The 19,249-nt window shown below is 45.8% G+C and overlaps 1 protein-coding gene across 5 annotated transcripts in view; it reads right to left on the bottom strand.

Annotated features, from left to right (window-relative positions):
- PDGFB (platelet derived growth factor subunit B) overlaps window positions 1–19,249 on the bottom strand; it is a 35,678-nt gene that overhangs the window by 3,273 nt on the left and 13,156 nt on the right. For 2 of the 5 annotated variants that reach the window (XM_035127451.2, XM_035127447.2), the window contains exons 2-6: window positions 15,461–15,557; window positions 5,671–5,760; window positions 4,145–4,350; window positions 1,614–1,749; window positions 1,301–1,472 (exon numbers count right to left, since the gene is read on the bottom strand). In XM_035127451.2, the coding sequence (XP_034983342.2) occupies window positions 1,333–1,472; window positions 1,614–1,749; window positions 4,145–4,350; window positions 5,671–5,760; window positions 15,461–15,557 (669 nt within the window). In that variant the 3' untranslated portion in view covers window positions 1,301–1,332. The remainder of the gene's footprint in view (window positions 1–1,300; window positions 1,473–1,613; window positions 1,750–4,144; window positions 4,351–5,670; window positions 5,761–15,460; window positions 15,558–19,249) is intronic. The other 3 variants (XM_035127452.2, XM_035127448.2, XM_035127449.2) reach the window with 2 other exon arrangements.

Below are 19,249 nucleotides of genomic sequence, written 5' to 3'. Positions count from 1 at the left end.
TTGGAGGGAAAAACAGTGTGGTGGTAGGAAGCGTAGCTGGGGGCGGTGGATTGAGTGCCATAGAATCATATAACTGTAGAGTTGGAATGGACCCGAGGGTCAACCCCCTGCAATGCAGGAATCTCAGCTAAAGCATCCATGACAGATGGCCATCCAACCTCTGCTTAAAAACCTCCAAGGAAAGAGAGTTTATAACCTCCCTAGGGAGATTGTTCTAGGGCACAAATGGGCATGCTCTTATTGCGCTGTATTTAAGCCATTTTTGCTACACTTAAAGCCATTTTTCTGTTCTGTCTGTGCCAGCCTTTCTCAACCTGGTTTCCTCCAGATAATTTGCATAACAACCCTCTCATCAGTCTCAGTTGACATGGCCAATGGTCAGGGATGATAGAAACATCTGGAGGGCAGCCGATTCAGGAAGTGGTCTATCCCATCTTAAAAAGCAAGCTGCCAGCCTGACAGACCAGCCTGTTTGTTCCTTGCCTTTGATTAGGTCTTCCCAATCAGCAGAACTATGCGTCTGCTACAGCTATTACGCCTTCTTTCCTGGACAGGTGACAGACCGCTAAGCCTAATCAAAGCTGTGCACAGTCACAGTGCTCCTTGATAAGACAATTCCCAGTGGAGGAAATATTTATGCCTTGTCTCTTCCTCTCATTCTTTGGCTTCCTAACATGAATGGCAAATTAAGTTTGATTTCCACGTGACTCACAATGGAACAGCGTTTTTAATGATTCTGAGATACATGGGCTTGATGAGCCCAACCGTCTCCAACTGCTTGACAACGTTCGTTGTAAGAGGTAGATTTGCAAAGCTACTTGAGCACCTTCCGTTGGTAAACATGTTGCCTGCTGGGTGAGTAAGCAGTGACAGGCATGGAAGCTGCAAGGAGCAAACTTCCAATGGGGACATTAACTGAAGTAGGCTTCTTCATTGAGTAAACATTGCAGAAGGAGCTTTGCTACAGGACACGCAGGAAGTTGCCTTATACTAAGTCAGACCATTGACTCATCTAGCTCAGTGTTCTCAACACTGACTATTGGCTCTTCAGGGTCTCAGACAGGAGGACACCTGAGATTGAACATGGGATCCTTGGCCTACAAAGATGCGCTCTGTTGCTGAGCCACAGCTTCCCCTTGTGACAGAGCACAACGAATTTCTGTGTGAAACTCATTTTAATCTGCTTCCAGCCAATTGCCTGTGCAGGAGCAAAGGGCATCGGTGGAAAAGCACTAGTGGTGTTCTTGTGATAGAAGTCCCTGTGCATTCACAACGTGGCAGCTGTGTTTGTCGCAGTTACCTGACATTTGCACTTTTGCCCGCTGGCATCTTCTATGCTGGGAAGATTTCTTTCAGGGCCTTCTTATCGTGGACATGCTTGAACTTCCGATGCTTCCTCTTTTGTGGCGGCAACCGGTGCGCTCGTGCCCTTGCTGGAAGAGAAGCCCGAGTGCTCAGTGGCGGCCCACCTGCTAGGAAAGGAAGGCGCATGACATACACACTGGCAGGCAGCAGCTCACGGAGATTGCTAATCAAATTCTTCTCTTCCCAAACGCCTCCCCTGACGTTACTTCTGACTCTTCCCCACCCACCCAACCCTCTGCAATGCTCACCTCTATGCTCGCGTGAGTTTGGCCGGCTGAACACTCTGGGTGATACTGCCTCACATCGACATTCCAGGTGGTCTTCCAAGGCCACAATGGCTTTATTAAAGACTGGTTTCTTTCGGACAATTTCAATCTTATTTACCTATTGGAAGAGATTAAAAACAACACAAATTTGTTGTGTGTGTGTGTGTGTGTGTGTGTGTGTGTGTGTGTGTGTGTGTATATATATATATATATATATATATATATATATATATATATATATATATATATATATAACATTAACATTTTGAAGCCCTTTGCAGCTTTTAGGTGAAATGCGAACACGGCAGAGTTCTTAATAAGTACCAAAATCACTTGCTTGGGCCTTCAGGATCATTTCTCTGAAACTAACCCAGTAATCATAAAAGTGCATTGTGAGATGCAACACCATGATCTAGGAATTGTGAAGCTTGCCATGTCGGATCCTATAATCGGGATAAGTTGGGTCCATAGGAATGGAAGAGACGGAGAGTGCATTCAGCCCAACCTCTTTGAAAACAACGGTCACCCATCCATCTGTGCCTGCCCACCTGCCACTGCAAAATGATATATGCACAGCGAATAGGTCCATATCACTCCAGATAGCTGTAGCATTGCTGCTGCTTGCTAGGACCAGAATGGGGCAGGGCGGCAGCAGTGCGCACAAGTGCAGGAGCATTTACACCTGCAGCCGGCAACATGGTACTTCCCTGCCCTCGCTGCCCCATCACAGTCCTGGTGCATGGCAGCACCACTGCAGCCAGGAAGTGTTGGGCAAAAATACGCACCAACCGAGTGGCAACAGCGGCAGGGTCGACGAAATAACAAAGTCGTCTTCAGTATCTTTGCTTGCTTTTATTTACAATTATATACAACACACTCCTCTACTCCATTCGTTTCATTTCACAATCCATCGCCCCCACCACACCCATGAACCATTGGGGTAGCTTAAATACAGAATTCAAAATAGTCAATTACCCAATCACATGACAGTAAGCAAACTCTACCTTCAATTATTCAAATTAGCAAAAGCTCACAGGTGTGTTAATATTCAGATCAATGTTACAAACACACATCTCTGTGTAGCACCATCGACCACATCAGTCTTAAAGGAAAAACCTAACAGGAAGGTGGCACAGTGGTGGTACTCATAATTCCCCCCCCCCCTAGAAAAATAGGTGCTGGTACTCACCATGAAATTGTTATAGTAAGTGCCAAACTTTTTAACAACAACAACAAAAAAAGGGATGCCCTTGAGTGCCCCTGGAAAAAACCCCAAGCACTGGTGGCACTCAGTTCATGTGCCACAACTGATTATAGGACCAGGGAGTCCAAGTAATAACTGCTGTTTACATCTGGAAGAGATGGTAACTCTGCTGAAGGCAATTGGAAGTTACCACTGAGCATAGAGCTGTTTCCTGCAGGACCAATTTTTCTCTTTTTCTCTTAATGCACCGCTCTGCACACGTCAGGACACATGCTTCTAGCTAGACAAACATTTCCAACCAAACAATGCAGGCACCTCTATTTTCAGAGGAAGCATTTCCAGGTCACATTTTCTTGGCTGCCCTTTGACCTCTTGTTTGCTTCCCCACCACCACCGAAAACAACTCCCTCTGCTGCTCTCTTCTCCCTCCCCACGGCCCCATTTCATTCTCTCTATTCAATGTGGCTTTCTAGAGAAAGGAATTTCCTGGCAAATGGATGGTGTGATATATTTCCATTCCCGTGCCTTCTTACTATGGAAGACCCCTGGAATCCTCCCTCGTGCATAGGTCAAGCAAGGGGATTTGCATTGTGTTTTAAAATGATTTTTAAAGTCATTTGTCTGGGAGGAAGTGCAGAGATCACTTTATTGGCTGGATATTTAGCAGGATCAGAACGAGAGGTCAGCTGGCAGGTATCCGCTTACAGCACATCCAGACAAGAGAATGAGGAGGAGCTGCTGGCTTAATGGAGTATTTGCTGGGAGAGCAAGTGCACTGGCATGGTAAAGATGAACAGGTCAGCATCTTCAGATTTCCCAGTTTTAGCTGCGAGTTTTAAGGCTTTTTTCAATAGTCCTATTAAGTCATTCCCCCTCACGTGTTTTTAATCACATGATTAAAAACAAAGGCATGCAGTGCAATTCTACGTGTGCTGCTTACTCGGTAGGTAAGTTCCATTGTGTCAAATGGCACCTTCTCCCTAGTAAGTGTGCTCTAAGGTGGCAGCCTTAAAATCTACACTTCTGCATTGATATAAAGGCTGTAGGAAGGAGCTTTTTGCATTATTACAAAGATGCATCATGTTACACATTTTCCTGTCTTCATGGGATGAAAAATCCCAGGGCCAGTGCTACTGGGTTTACTTTCCTTTAGTAAGAAATATGCAAGCAGAGCTTTACTTTAGTAAGAAATATGCAAGCAGAGCATAATGAAAGTTCGAAAACAACACTTTCAGCAGGCTGTTACTTCCCCATATAAATTTCACTCCCCCGCCCCCGACTCCCAAAGCAGGCCTTTGTCTTTGTCTACCTGGATGTGGCGCTCACAGACCCGCGTGGCGCGGCACTGCATGTTTCGGGTATTGCAGCAGCCTGTGCACCGCTGCACTTCCACGCATGGCGGCCACACCAGGAAGTTGGCGTTGGTGGGATCCACCATGGTCCGGGAGATTTCAAAGACTTCTGTCCGTGTCTTGCACTCTGCAATTATTGCTGGCTCCACAGGTTCTCCTCCAACTGAAAAGATCCAAGAAGAAAGAACTATATTCTTCCCTATTCCATTCAACTTCCTTCCCCTGTTTTAATGGGTATCTCATATTACCCACATCATCATTTGCGGAATCAAGAGCACTGTTGCACTGACATATTGGCCCTGTGTGAGATGGCAGGGCTATAGACAGATGAAAATTCAAATTCATGTTTATGGAGAAAAGTGTGGGGAAAGTGTGGGTAATTTCTCACACATCCTTAGAAGCTACTAGGAGCCTTGGTAAGTCTTTTGCAGTTGTCAAAGAGTGGAGGCAACACCACATAACTGTGTCATTCTTCAAGCCCTTGATATTTGCCCCTCTGCACTGAACACCTGGATCACCCAGTTGGTTAGAGCATGGTGCTAATAACAGCAATGTTGCAAGTTCAATCCCCATATGGGATAGCTGCATATTCCTGCATTGCAGGGGGTTAGACTAGACTAGATGATCCTTGGGCCCCTTTCCAACTATACAGTTCTATGATTCTATGAAAACTCCTTAAAAACACAATCACCAATACCCTGTTTCTGTTTCATTCCAACTGCAGAACTTAAGGTTTTCCCACTGCAGAATTTGAGTGTTGAGCTTTCTTTTAAGGAATTAGAATCTCGGGGGTTGTATCCAACTCAGCTGCACTCAGAGCAGACCCACTGAAATTACTGGACCTAAGTTAATAATGCCCATTATTTATTATATTTCTTTCCTGCACTTCCTCCCAAAGCAGTTCAGAGCAACAAACAGTGTGTCTGCTCTGAGTGTGATGAATGCTGGACACCACCCCATATCTCTCGGCTAAATTCCCAAGGTCAGAGAAACAGGGTGGTAGCCAACTAAGTTTTACTCAGACACATGGAAATTAATGGGCCTAACTGGGCCATGTCCATCAATTTCAATGGGTCTACTCTGAGTAAAGCTTTGTTGGCCCTCACCCACAATTTTAGGAATTGAACTCAAGCATGCAGCCTTACCACTCTGGAAAAGCAACACCAAATGAATACTATCCCATGTAAAAGGTATCTAACCACATTTGTAACCCTGTCCTTCTTCACAACAACCCTGTGAAGTAGGTGAGGCAGAAAGGGACTGAGAAGGGACTGGAACTTAACTTTTCCAACTCCTAGTCCAACACAATCTACCCAGCTGGCTTTGATGGGATGGAACCTAAAGTTATAAGAAAGCTCACAAAGCTGTCAAATTACCTGAAGAGAAAGACACAGCGATACACATCTGGTTCATGGTCTCTACAGGGCCAGCCTTGTGCTTAAATTCCCTCACATAGATTAGATATGTCATGCCTCCAACTTACCTAGACTTCGTCTCCCTCGGAGAAAAGAAACAGGATTTTGACCAGGATGCATTCTGGTAGTATTCAGGTATGAAGTGGAGCTATCTTCTTCTGCAAAAGAAAACATGCACACAAACACACACTGTAATTGACAGTAATGCAATGGAAAGGTTACATTATCAAAGTATGTACATGGAGATAAACATAATTTAAAAGGAGGAGACAGGAGAGACGCTAGTTCAGGTAAATTACTACTGTGTCTCCTTAGGGTAATCATTAGGAAGGTCAATAAGGGTTAATTGCAATGAGTGTAGTCCTGGGAGTGTGTACGATAGTTCACACCCTTTCCAGTAAAACCTCCATAATCTGCAGCCTCTCTCCCAACCAACCAAATGTATATAAATTGGTTTATTTTCCAGGGACTTTCTCAGCCTCCATGCTTTATTCTGTATATTTGCCAATCACACAGAGAGAAAAAAGAGAGAGAGAGCATGAAAGTGCAAGGAGCAAAGATAAATCTTAGAAAGGCAATAGAAATGTAAAGGGGCCACAAGGAAGACACACAGTCATGCCAAGCAAGGAATCTCTACCTCTTCAATAATGGGATCCTTTTACAAATGTAACCTTGCAAATGTACAGTACCTCGCAATTGTCAGAAAGACAAGAAAAATGGCTTTAAAAAATAAAAGTAAAGGCAAAACTAGCTGTTGGATAGCTCACTTAGTAGAGCACTAGACTCTTAATCTCAGGGTTGTGGGTTCAAGCCCCACATTGTGCGAAAGATTGCAGGGGGTTGAGCTAGATCACTATCATAGTGCCTTCCAACTCTACAATTCTATGATTCTGTTATTCTATTAGGAATCCACATTTTGTACCAGATGCCAACTTTCATAAAATTGGGATTGTGGCAAATAAACAGCTTTAAGAAAAATGCATATCTCGGCAGCATACCCTTGAATGGTTGAAGCGTAAAATGCTACACATTTCATGTGAACATGGCATAATACACAGAGCAGTGGTGAGCAAGCCCCGAGCCACTTCCATGGAATTAAGTAACAAGCAGTGTGCCAAAGACGTTAGCTTTAAAATATATTTCTCTACATTCCAGGAAACATGTTTTTAAAATATTTGGAGATGTTATCGGCTAGCAGAATTTTAATGTTACACCATATCTACCTCCCAAATTACTAAGATTTTTTTTCCCCTCCAGCATTCCAAAATACCATGCATGTTATTTGTTTTGTAAATTGTTCTACAGCAATTCCCCCAGTCTTTCTCTGCCTGGGAAAAAAAGGCTTTTTGCGTAAAATGGAGAGTGGAGAGTAGCTGGAGAGCAACCTGCAGACTGAATCGCAACAAAGACCAGTCAAAGATTGCAGCCTCTAAATAAGGGAGCACCTATTGTGCCATTCGAAAGAGCAACACAGAAACTTCAACAAACCTGTACATATAGTGGAAAAACCATATTCCGCACCTACTGCACAGGTGCAGCCGGGACTATGCAAAGTATAGCACAACCCAGAATTGGGATGACTGGCAGCAACTCTCAAACTCTTAGGCACTGGTGCAGATCATTTGCATCATCTGCTATTTTATTCTTTTGAGTGGAGAGGCTAGGGACTGAACCTGGGATCCTTTGCATGCGCTCCACAAATGAGGTATGCAGTTCCTCCCATCTTGCTGGCACACAGGGTAAGAAAACCATATGTTACGGTTTTTTAATAAAATAAATAAATCACGAAATATAGAACTGAAGAATAAAAGAAAAAATGAAAGAAACAGAAGAATAAAAAAAGGGTGGGGGTGGGAATAGATACATTACATTCATCCATAACTCTATTCCATCAACTTCCTGTCCATCCTTCCATGACCCCCTAAAGTTTCCCATTCCTGCTGCATATTCTATTTTTTCTAACTATTTAAACATTCAAATTCTTCTCATTATAAACTATAACTGCTGAGCTTACTCCGAACTGACTAAAGTTCTAACATTTTTACGATGCTTTTTAGGTAGTCTACAAATGGCTTCCGTTCCTCTTTAAAACTTTTCTCTTCTTGCTCTCTAATTTTGGCGGTTAAGCTTGCTAATTCTGGATATTCCATTCATTTCATCTGCTGCTGCTTCTTTGTAGGTACTAATCTCTTTGTGCTGATATGATTCTCGCTGCTGTATACATGAATAAACTTACTGTTTACTTGGTACCTCGGACCTCATTATTCCTAACACAAGCATATGTTAAATTTAAGGCATTGAGGGTAGCCTGCAAGAGATGGAAAGGCCTGCCAGCTTTCAATTCAGTTCCCTATGAGCACACCCATGTGTTTTCCCATAGGAAATGCTGGCTAGAGCAATTCCCGTCACACCTCCCTAGACTCTCCCTGGAGCTACCAGTCCCTCTAGAGTCTAGAACAATGGCCATTTTTGATGATAGATCCTGCTCAGCTGCAAGTCTTTCCTTGTTTGAACTACTCACTTTGTAAGGGGAAGCAGGACAGGTGCCAATATTATAGGATTCATGAGGATTGGCAGGCTCAGTGAACTGATGGCCTGTGCTTGTCTATGGAACACAGAGAATGAAAACAAGCTTTCCACACACACCACCAGCAGACATATTTATGGCCAAACGAGCCACAGCCACAAATTTTCTACATGGGATTTAATATCCGTGAAGGGGCATGAGATTAACCACCTTGCAGAAGCTAAGCAGGTCAGGGTCTGGTGAGTGCTTGAATGAGAAACCTGGGAAGTACAAGCATACGGCTTTGGGTTCTGTGACGTAAGAAAGGCAGGGGATATAAATAAAACAAACCTTTCTCTCCCTCTCTTGCAACACTAGAACTCGAGGACAGCCAATGAAATTAAATGTTGGGAGATGCAGGACAGACAAAAGAAAGTACTTTCACACAGCACATCCTTAAACTATGGAACTCGCTCCAATAATAATAATAATAATAATAATAATAATAATAATAATATTTCATACTCCACCCATCTGGCGGGGTTTCCCCAGCCACTCTGGGCGGCTTCCAACAAAATGTATTAAAATACAATAGTGCGTCAAACATTAAAAGCTTCCTTAAACAGGGCTGCCTTCAGATGTCTTCTAAAAGTCTGGTGGTTGTTTTTCTCTTTGAAATCTGGTGGGAGGGTGTTCCACAGGGCGGGTGCCACTACCGAGAAGGCCCTCTGCCTGATTCCCTGTAACTTGGCTTCTCGCAACGAGGGAACTGCCAGAAGGCCGTTGGTGTGGGATCTCAGTGTCCGGGTGGAATTATTGGGGTGGAGACGCTCCTTCAGGTATACTGGACAGAGGTTGTTTAGGATCTTTAAAGGTCAGCAGCAACACTTTGAATTGTGCTTGGAAACGTACTGGGATCCAATGTAGGTCTGGCTGCCACATTCTGGATTAGTTGTAGTTTTTGGGTCACCTTCAAAGGTAGCCCCACATAGAGCGCATTGCAGTAGTCCAAGCAAGAGATAACTAGAGCATGCACCACTCTGGCGAGACAGTCTGCGGGCAGACAGGGTCTCAGCCTGTGTACCAGATGGAGCTGATAGACAGCTGCCCTGGACACAGAATTAACCTGTGCCTCCATGGACAGCTGTGATTCCAAAATGACTCCCAGGCTGCGTACCTGGTCCTTCAGAGGCATAGCTACCCCATTGAGGACCAAGGAGTCCTCCATACTTGCCCACCTCCTGTCCCCCAAAAACAGTAGTTCTGTCTTGTCAGGATTCAACCTCAATCTGTTAGCTGCCACCCATCCTCCAACTGCCTCCAGACACTCAGACAGGACCTTCACCACCTTCACTGGTTCTGATTTGAAAGAGAGGTAGAGCTGGGTATCATCCGCATACTGATGGACACCCAGCCCAAACCCCCTGATGATCTCTCCCAGTGGCTGCATGTAGATGTTAAAAAGCATGGGGGAGAGGACAGAACCCTGAGGCACCCCACAAGTGAGAGCCCAGGGGTCTGAACACTCATCCCCCACCACCACTTTCTGAACACGGCCCAGGAGGAAGGAGCGGAACCACTGTATGACAGTGCCCCCAGCTCCAAGCTCCTCTAGACGGTTCAGAAGGATGCTATGATCGACTGTATCAAAAGCCGCTGAGAGATCCAGCAGAAGTAGGAAACGGCTCTCACCTTTGTCCCTAGCCCGCTGGAGATAATCAACCAGTGCGACCAAGGCAGTTTCAGTCCCATGATGAGGCCTGAATCCCGACTGGAAGGGATCCAAATGGTCCGCTTCTTCCAGGCGTGCCTGGAGTTGTTCAGCAACCACTTACTCAATCACCTTGCCCAATAATGGAAGATTTGAGACTGGATGATAGTTGGCCATATTGGCCGCATCTAAAAATGGTTTTTTAAGAAGCGGTTTGATAACCGCCTCTTTCAGAGGGTCTGGGAAGGCTCCCTCACAGAGAGAAGCATTCACCACCCCCTGCGAAGCCCATCGCCCAGCCCTTCCCGGCTAGCTTTTATAAGCCAGAATGGGCAAGAAATTTTGATGACTTTAAAAGAGGGTTAGACACATCCATGGAGGAGGCAAATGCATAGGTTCTACTGCACTGTCAGAGGCAGTGCGAATCACAAGTGGGGCAAGTGCTGATGTGCTTTCGGGCTTCCCACAGGCAACATCCCACTTCCCAAGGGAATGTGAAAGATTAGTCACTGGAACAAAATGGTATCTCTTATTCATGTGTTAGGGCCTGCTAGGCTCTTTCCTGACCCTCTTCCATCCCCCGTTCTCTGGAATTTTATCAGGCTAGGGTGGGGGTTGCATTTGCGCAAAGGTTAAACAGACAAGGAAAAAAATAGCCATGATGTTGACTTGGAACTAATCTTCTATTGAAAAACAGAGTTCTCCCCTCGACCCCACCCCCTTTCTCCCAAGGGTGCCCTTCGCCTCAATATATGGGCAGTGCAGCTACTGCTGACGAGGAGAGCACGCCCAGCCTTGGAAAAGCCAGTACTGTACTGCTAATTTTGGAAGCCATGCTATTGTACGGCTTTGTGGAATCCAGGGGGGGGGGGAGAGAGACTAGCCGCTTTTCTCTAAGGGAAACAATAGCAGAGCACAGCTGGTGCCCTCCCTCTGCCTTTCCCTCCTCCACTCTCGGGCATTTTTGAAAGGGAGCGGGAATGCTTTTGAGAGCGCGCCAGTGGTCCGACTGGCATAGGAAACAAAAGCAGGAAATTCTGTTCCCCCGTAGATAGTGTCTCGGCAAAGATTACAAAGCTACAAACAGTCAAACACAAGAGAGAAGGCCCGGGGGGGGGGTAGGGAGGGCAGGCGGGAGCAAAAAGGCTATAGTAGAATGGAATTCACTCTGAAGAAAACGTTTATAAATACATTCCAGGGCCAACCCGGTGGCTGTGACGTGTGCTCACATTCCTGCACGTGCCAAAAACCTCCTCGGTCTGGCTGCTGCTGGGTGACCTCAGTCGTGTGGGCAGGTATCCCCAGAGCCCCACCACAAAGCCAGAAAAAAAAATCCCTTATCCAGGCGCCATGATAAAGCAGCAAATCTGCTCCCTTCCAGCTGCCTTATGTTGCTCATTTCTTCCTTTCCACCGGGGAGAAAAGAGCAGGATTCTAAAAATGAGACAGGGCAGCTCTAACTGCACTATGAATCATGAAAGTTCTATAGATTTTTCTAGTGCAGAAACTGCTGCAGTTCCCAGACTCCTGGAGACCTTTCCCCTAATCTAAAAGAAACACAGTGTGGGGTTTGTTTATGTGTGTGTTATTGTTTTTAAGTGCTAATAATAATTCTGGAGGGAAAGGATAAATCTTGTTAAAAATAAAACAAAGCTATTCATTAGCTAGCTGAGCCTTGAGGGTATTTTCTTAATGTTCCTTTGCACCTCCTGTATCCACTTCACGCCTGCCACACCCTTGCAGTCACATCCCAGCTTGTGTGCGAGTCCAGGTTTAAACTACGGTAGCCTTAAATGCATTTTGACCTAAGAGCGGTGCCTACCTATGCAGAATTGAAAGTAATCATAATGCATGTGGAGCTATACTAACCAAGTCACCTTAGACTTAACAGAATTCAATAGGACTTGCTCCCAGATAAGTGAGGTTAAGACAACAAACTTATTCAGAAGTGAATGCCTCCGAGTTCAGTAGGGCTCTCCCCTCCACATAAGAGTGCTTAGAACTGCAGCCTTCTCTGTTGGTATGCCAGATAGCACTTCATTAATCCTAGCAACCACCTTTTGTGGAAGCCCAGCTTTATTATTCACAGATTGTTGTTGTTTAGTCGTTTAGTCGTGTCCGACTCTTCGTGACCCCATGGACCAGAGCACGCCAGGCACTCCTGTCTTCCACTGCCTCCCGCAGTTTGCTCAGACTCATGTTCGTAGCTTTGAGAATACTGTCCAACCGTCTCATCCTCTGTCGTCCCCTTTCTCCTTGTGCCCTCCATCTTTCCCAACATCAAGGTCTTTTCCAGGGAGTCTTCTCTTCTCATGAGGTGCCCAAAGTATTGGAGCCTCAGCTTCACGATCTGTCCTTCCAGATTACTGATTAGAAAAGTGAGCCAGGTCACATACGCACCATGCCTATAAAGCACATAGCTTCCGCCAAAGAATCATGGGAACTGTAGTTTGTCAGGGGTGCTGGAAATGGCAGCTGTGTGAGGGGTACACTACAGTTCCCAGGGTTCTTTGGGGGAAGCCACTTGCTTTAAATGTGTGGTGTGGATGTGATCATGATTCATAGCTGTCAACTTTCGGATTTGAAATAAGGGAGTTTCCCGCAAATAAAGGGAGGGTTGACAGCTATGTCATGATCAGGAGCAGTTGCTGGAAACTGCAGGAGTGGGTGAATGCCATGGGCGTACCCAGCATGGGGCAGGGGGGCAGCTGCCCCCCCTAGAAGCAGGGCAGCTAGAGAGGACAGGCAGGGACGCTGCCTGCTGTGCTCCGCCTCAGCCTGCTTGGCTGAAGCGAAACGGCAGCAGCGGCAGCGAAGCTGCCTCTGTTGAAAAAAACCTGGACCTAGACCTAGGCTAACTTCAGCCCACACGCCTTCAAGTCACAGCGAGCATAGCACAGAAAGTGCTGCCCCACAATGCTTCGCGGCACCTCATTTGCATACATGCAAATTAAGTGCCGTGGAGCATTGTGGGGCAGCACTTTCTGTGCTATGCTCGCTGTGACTTGAAAGAGTGTGGGCTGAAGTTAGCCCAGGTCCAGGTCCAGGTTTCCTTCAATGGAGGCAGCTTCACTGCTGCTGCCTTGTTTTAGTCACCGCTGCCATTAAAGGAGCAGGCGAGGCAGGAGTGTACGCGCGGGTGGCTCCGTGTGCTGCCTTGCAAATGGCCCCCTTTCCTCCGGGGTGTGTGGACGTTGACCATGCCTCCTGGGGGGGATCCTGGCCACGTCATTGCCAGCTAGCCAATTGGGTGGCTGAGGGGCGTGGCTGAGGGGTGTCCCCCCCCCCCAGCTTTGATCCTGGGTATGCCCATGGTGAGCGCTCTTGCACTTGGTTCTTGTTTGTGGGCTTCCCACAGGCATCTGGTTGGCCACTGTGAGAACAGGGTGCTAGACTAGATGGGTCAATGGCCTGATCCAGTAGGCTCTTCCTACATTCTGCAAAATACTTGAGTTTCCTAAGGCCCTTCTAGCAAGTCCACAGTTGAGATGAATTTTAAATTTAAGATTTCTTGGCTCACAGCTCTTGGCTGCTCTCCTACGGCAGCTATGAAGGCATGGAAGAGAAGGAGGCAGGCGATGAAAAGAAAGAAAGAGGGGGACTACCAGGTAGAGGTGGCACCTGTGTGGCATTTGTTCAAAAGCCATATAGCAACAGCTATATTTGTTAAGTCTGCATGAGCCATATTTTATTCAATAGGTTACATGTTAAGCTGTGTTTCAAAATGTTTATCTCTAAGAGAGGTATGTTTTATTACACTTGCCGCCCTATTAAACGTTTCCTTCATCTAGAGTTGCCTTTGGCAATTCCTAGTGAATACTGTTGAGCTGAAGTTTCTCAGAAAACAGAAGGAGGCGGTCTGGCAGGGGGTGGGGTGGGGTGGGGGGAGGGAAAAGTTCAGCAGCTAGGAGCCAGGACTCCTCTGCTGTTACATGCCACAATATTTCCATGTTTAAACCACAGTCATCATGCAAAGTAAGTTCCCAGAGGATTTTTCTTTCTTTTTCTTTTTTGCAACTGTGCTAATCCTTTAGCAAAGGGCCGCTTCAAACATTACATAATTTACAGGTACAGTGCACTGGCACCATAAATATGTGAGAGGCTCGTGCATTTTTACTGCCGAGCGCACGTGTGGGAGGGAGCTGCGATGGTTCCCCACTCCCCACCTCTCAGACACTTGGAGTACCTTGGGCATGTAGCCATCTCACATGATGCATTGTACATGAGGTATAATGGGCTGGAAAGGGCATGTATCCCATAGCGCCCTAGGTCCAGTTCCACCTCCTGCTCAAACTTGTCTGCCAGCAGTGGAGCTGTCTCCTCCACTGCTTTCCATATAGATTGTGCTGCAACCAGCATAATCTTGCTAGAGTTCCCAGGCTTCTTGCAGGACTTCCAGCTGATAGAATTACATTCCTGCCACTATGGCAAAGGGGCTGCTGCAGCTCATCCTTGCTTGTGGCTCTGGACTGGAGGAATGCATGGCTCTATGAAAGGGCCACACGTGTATTCCTGTTTTATTTCTTTCACTGCTTGAGATGATGGACAAGCAGGATGAGGAAGCAGTGTCTGAATCAGTTCCATTGAAGGTAAGAGTGGCTGGGGAAACCCGGATGGGCGAGGTATAAATAAATAATTTATTTATTTTAATTGTTGTTGTTGTTGTTGTTGTTTGTTTGTTGTTGTTGTACTATGCTCCCAGACATTTATTTGCCCATACACTCAACCTTTCCATTTTTTGGCCCATGCACCCAACCTTAGGGGAAGGGCTGTAGTTCAGTGGTAGAGCATCTGCCTTGCATACAGAAGCTCCCAAATTCAACCCCCAGCATCTCCAAATAGGGCTGGGAGAACCTACTGCCTGAAACCCTGGGAGCCACTGCCAATCAGTGTAGATCAGGCATCCCCAAACTCTGCCCTCCATATGTTTTGGAACTACAATTCCTATCATCCCTGACCACTGGTCCTGTTAGCTAGGGATGATGGGAGTTGTAGTCCCAAAACATCTGGAGGGCCGAGTTTGGGGGTAGCCTGGTGTAGACAATGCTGAGCTAGATGGACTAACGCCCTGAGTCATAAGCCAGCTTCCTATGTACCCCATTTTTGTTGTTTCCATCGTGCGCATTTCCTAGGAGATCCACTGGGCATAGGTCAGATGCCCAGGACAGAGATATAAGCAGCAGGGTACATGACTGTCCTGTGGATAAGTTGCCACACGCTCACATTATGAGCTGCGTGGAAAGGGATTCAGCAACCCAGATGGCGTTAGCAGTCTTAAATTAGGGTAGTGTAAATGACCCGCAGACACACTGAAAAAAAAATGTGAGCAGGAATTGGGGAGATGCCTGGGATAGTCTTGTCCTCTCGTTCACCCACACATTTTGCAGTCCATTCACCCTCATGCATTTGGTGGGCATAGGAAGGGGCTCAGACTGTGGCCACAACAGATGTGAGCAGGATGGCTTGATCTGAATGCCCTTATTTGTATACAAAACAATATTCTACAACACAACACATTTCTTATCTGGAGAGAGTGCCCGCAGTGGCATCTTGTTGGGTGATATATACATTTGTTTTTGTCTTACTGTTGCTTTTGACTGGGGTTTAAGGAAGAGAAGCATTCAGCGTTGAGGAGATTTACCTACGGAGTCTATCCGAAGGACCTGCTGAAGGTCTCTGATGGAGCGCAACGAGCTGTCACTCAGCAATTCATATATCTCTTCAGGGATGGGGTCTCCCTGCCAAAGAATAAAGAGAAAGAGAGAGAATAACTGTTAGGATACTGTAGGTGCCATGTGCCAGTTTTGTACCAGCTACTTCACATGTATCGCAGAGAGGGGGACTAGCAGTAGCAACACGACAAGACAAAATGTGCACAAGATTGTTCTAAATGGTGGAATCAGAAACCTCAGAAGGTCCAGCCTCCATGAAAAAAATCCCTCTTTCTACAGTGTGACACTTGATGACTTGTACAATCACATGCCAATGAATTCTGAGCAGTCTGTTAACGGGCAAATCATCCGGAAAAGCTTTTTGCAGTGCCATCCTATGCATGTGCATGAAAGCCCACTTGTGTCCAGGGGAGCTTACTCTCTTGTAAGTAAGTTCCATTTTCCAGCTTTCTAGTGTCTTTCAAAGGAAAAACCTTATTATACTCCCCCTTGCTATCAAGTTAACTGTGATGTTCTCCCAACCCTTGCTGATTTTATAGTGTTGACCCAGTATATGAGAACTGTTAAAACTAAAGCGCAGAAAAGGATGTTGACTTTTCTTTGACAGCTTGGTTTCTTCTTTTTGCTTCAAACAAACCATGAGTTTATAAACAAGGTTTGCTCTTGGTTTGCCACTCATTGTTTGCCTGGGAGAAACAAAACACAAGCCGAGGTTTGTAACACCAAATGAAACCATAGCTCTATGTAGCATGGGAAGAGTGCGGACGGTCGCCAATCTATATATTGATCCAATCTATATATTGATCCAATCTATATATTGGATCTCCATAAAGAATAGATATATGGAGGCCGCAGCATATGGGACACATTCACATCTTGAGATAGTTCACATGGCACAAAATGGAAATCCGCATGAGGCCAACATGAGATATGCTAATTTTGTACTTTGTGTATTCAGTAACTTTGCAGCAGGCATTAGGCAAGAAGGAGATTAAGCAGGGGGTGGACACGGGCAATTGATCTAGGTTTTCAAGGAGAGATTACCTACATCGATCCAATAATCAGTTACAATTGCGCCAAGTGTTTGCCAAAATGTTATTATACACACAAAAATCTCCAGGGCAGACTTTTGGAATCCAGGAGTTGAAACACAAGTAAAGTTATGATGAATGGGGGGGGGCAATTCAGCCCACCCTCCCCAATATTTGTATGTACATGTAGCCTCTTCAAATACACTGGACACAATTCACTATGAGGTTCTCCTGCACAAGCCCAAACTGAAAGGAACAGCAGCTATGCAAGAACATGGAAGTGCTTTTCACTGGGTCGCATTAATTTCAGTTAGGGCTTGTACTGGTGGATTGTGGCCACTGTGAAATAAAACACTCTGGGTTATATCTGATTTAAGCCATATTCAGAGCGGACCCATTGAAATGAATAGATTTTTGTTATGACTAGCTTATTCCAGTGTTTCTACTCTGAGTATCATTCAGTCAGATATAACCCTCTGTATCCATAGAATTTTTCCTTATGTAGAGCCAGACCATTAATCGCTCAGGTCTGTACATTGACTGGCAGAAGCTATCCAAAGTTTCAGACAGGTGTCTTTTTGGGAATTGATCCCAAGACCTTTTGCACGAGATGCCTGTGCTTTTCCATTGAACTGCACTCTTTTCTTTTTGCTATCAAAGTAACAGTTTTTCATTAAAATATGCAGTAAATTAATTGCAACCTTTTATTAAATGATAGGGTCATTCCCCCCCCCCGATTTTCAATATATAATCCCCCTAAAGTTAAAAGCCCAACCCTGGCTGCCTAATATTGCATCAGCTCTAGTTAAAGCCTAACTGCAGAAACAATAAGGAAAAAATACTGCTCCATAAATGTTTCTTCATGGCTCATTGTGCTCCCTATTGTCTATTGTTAAGGGGGGGGATTGTGCTACAACTGTTGAACTGGGATGTGAATTGCAAGGATTTGTTGATGCAGCCTGGAAGGACATGCCATGTGGATTAAACAGATTTTGCACAGTACTTTGCAGTTCAAAATTGGGCTCCACAGAATCATGAAATTAAACAATTGAATGGTGTTTATTTGGATACAACCATATTCCCAGCCCAAGACTACTTTACTACTTTCCCATGGCTTGGCTCTATGATGAGGGATACATATAAGTAACATCAGGTCTGGAAGAGAACAGAAATCAGGTATATCAGGCATGATCCTTCACAGACCTGTTCCAACTTCACAGAGACCAGAAGTATTCCAAATAACAAGCCTGGATCAACAAACACTTGCTTGCATGTGCAAAGTACCCCAGGGTCTTTTTCACCAAGATTGAATTTTACACTTCTCTATGCTACGCAAGCATGCACACGTGCACACACACAAACACACAAAACTTCTGACCACATTCAAGTCATGGTTGGATTGCCAAGCATTTGAGACTGCATATTCTTCTATGTACCAGAGTTATGCAGACTGCACTATTATGCAGCTTTAAAGTTCAACAGAAATATGTTAAGGGCTTCACAGTAGCTGGAAGGGTTCCCCCCCCCCTCTTTTCAGTGGGATCTGGGGTCTTTTGGTCAACAGTGGCAGCAGACTCTCCAGAAAAGGGAACTTTTTAAAAAAGCAATGAGTTTGAAAAAGGATCAGGTACTATTGAGATAAGAGCCAGTGTGGTGTAGCAGTTTGAAAGCACACCAGTGCAAGTAGATAAATAGATACTGTTGCAGCGGGAAGGTAAACAACGTTTCTGTGCGCTCTGGTTTCTGTTACAGTGTCCCGTTGCGCCAGAAGCAGATTAGTCATGCTGGCCACATGACCCAGAAAGCTGTCTGTGGACAAACGCCGGCTCCCTCGGCCTGAAAAGCGAGATGAGCGGCGCACCCCATAGTCGCCTTTGACTGGACTTAACCGTCCAGGGGTCATTTACCTTTTATTTACCTGGCAGAGTGCTGAACTAGGACCTGGGAGATCAGGGATCAAATACCCACGCAGCCATGAAGCATACTGGGTAACCTTGGGCTAGTCACCATCTCTTAGCCTAACCTACGTCACAGGGTCATAAGAGGGGATTAAATGAGGAGGTGGTAGAACCATGGATGCCACCTTGAGCTCCTTGGAGGGAAAGGTGGGCTAAAAATGCAACAAATAAATAAAAGTCATTTAGGCAGTATTTTGTTCGTATAAGGGCACTGGTGTAGCTTCATTCTCTGGCACCGGGGGTGGAGAGCAGGCGGGGGCAGGGCTGGCACGCATTCTGGGGGTGTAGCGCGCCACCTGTAGGGGCGTGGTGCACGTTCTGGGGGCGGGCCGCGCTGCCCATAGGGGTGGGGCGTGCGTTCTGTGGGTGGTGCGCCCAGGGCAACCGCCTTGGCGCCCTCAGGATCGCACTGCCGGGGCGAAGTGCCCCCTACGTCCCTCCCTTGCTATGCCCCTGTATATAAGGGACAGCAAAAACACAAGGGGGAAGTAAAAGTGTCATGATGTTTCCCCCTCCCTCTAGCTCAAGGTCAGCCTAAAAATGACACACACACACACACACACACACACACACACACACACAACCCAACAACAACAAGTATATGGCAGGCTGACACACAAGGTGATGGGGGATGACCATCGCCTGAACAACTTAGGAGATATTTTGACCCTAGGACTAGGAAGCTTTGTAATGGAGAGGAGATAATGAACATGTATATATTTTTGGGATTATGCTAGTAAGTCAGACAATCTGCAGTACTGTATATTTG

Source organism: Zootoca vivipara, chromosome 10 (genome assembly GCF_963506605.1).
Source record: "Zootoca vivipara chromosome 10, rZooViv1.1, whole genome shotgun sequence".
NCBI classification, from domain to species: domain Eukaryota; kingdom Metazoa; phylum Chordata; class Lepidosauria; order Squamata; family Lacertidae; genus Zootoca; species Zootoca vivipara.
Note: the sequence above shows the minus strand (reverse complement) of the source record. Positions and strands in the feature narration are given on the sequence as shown.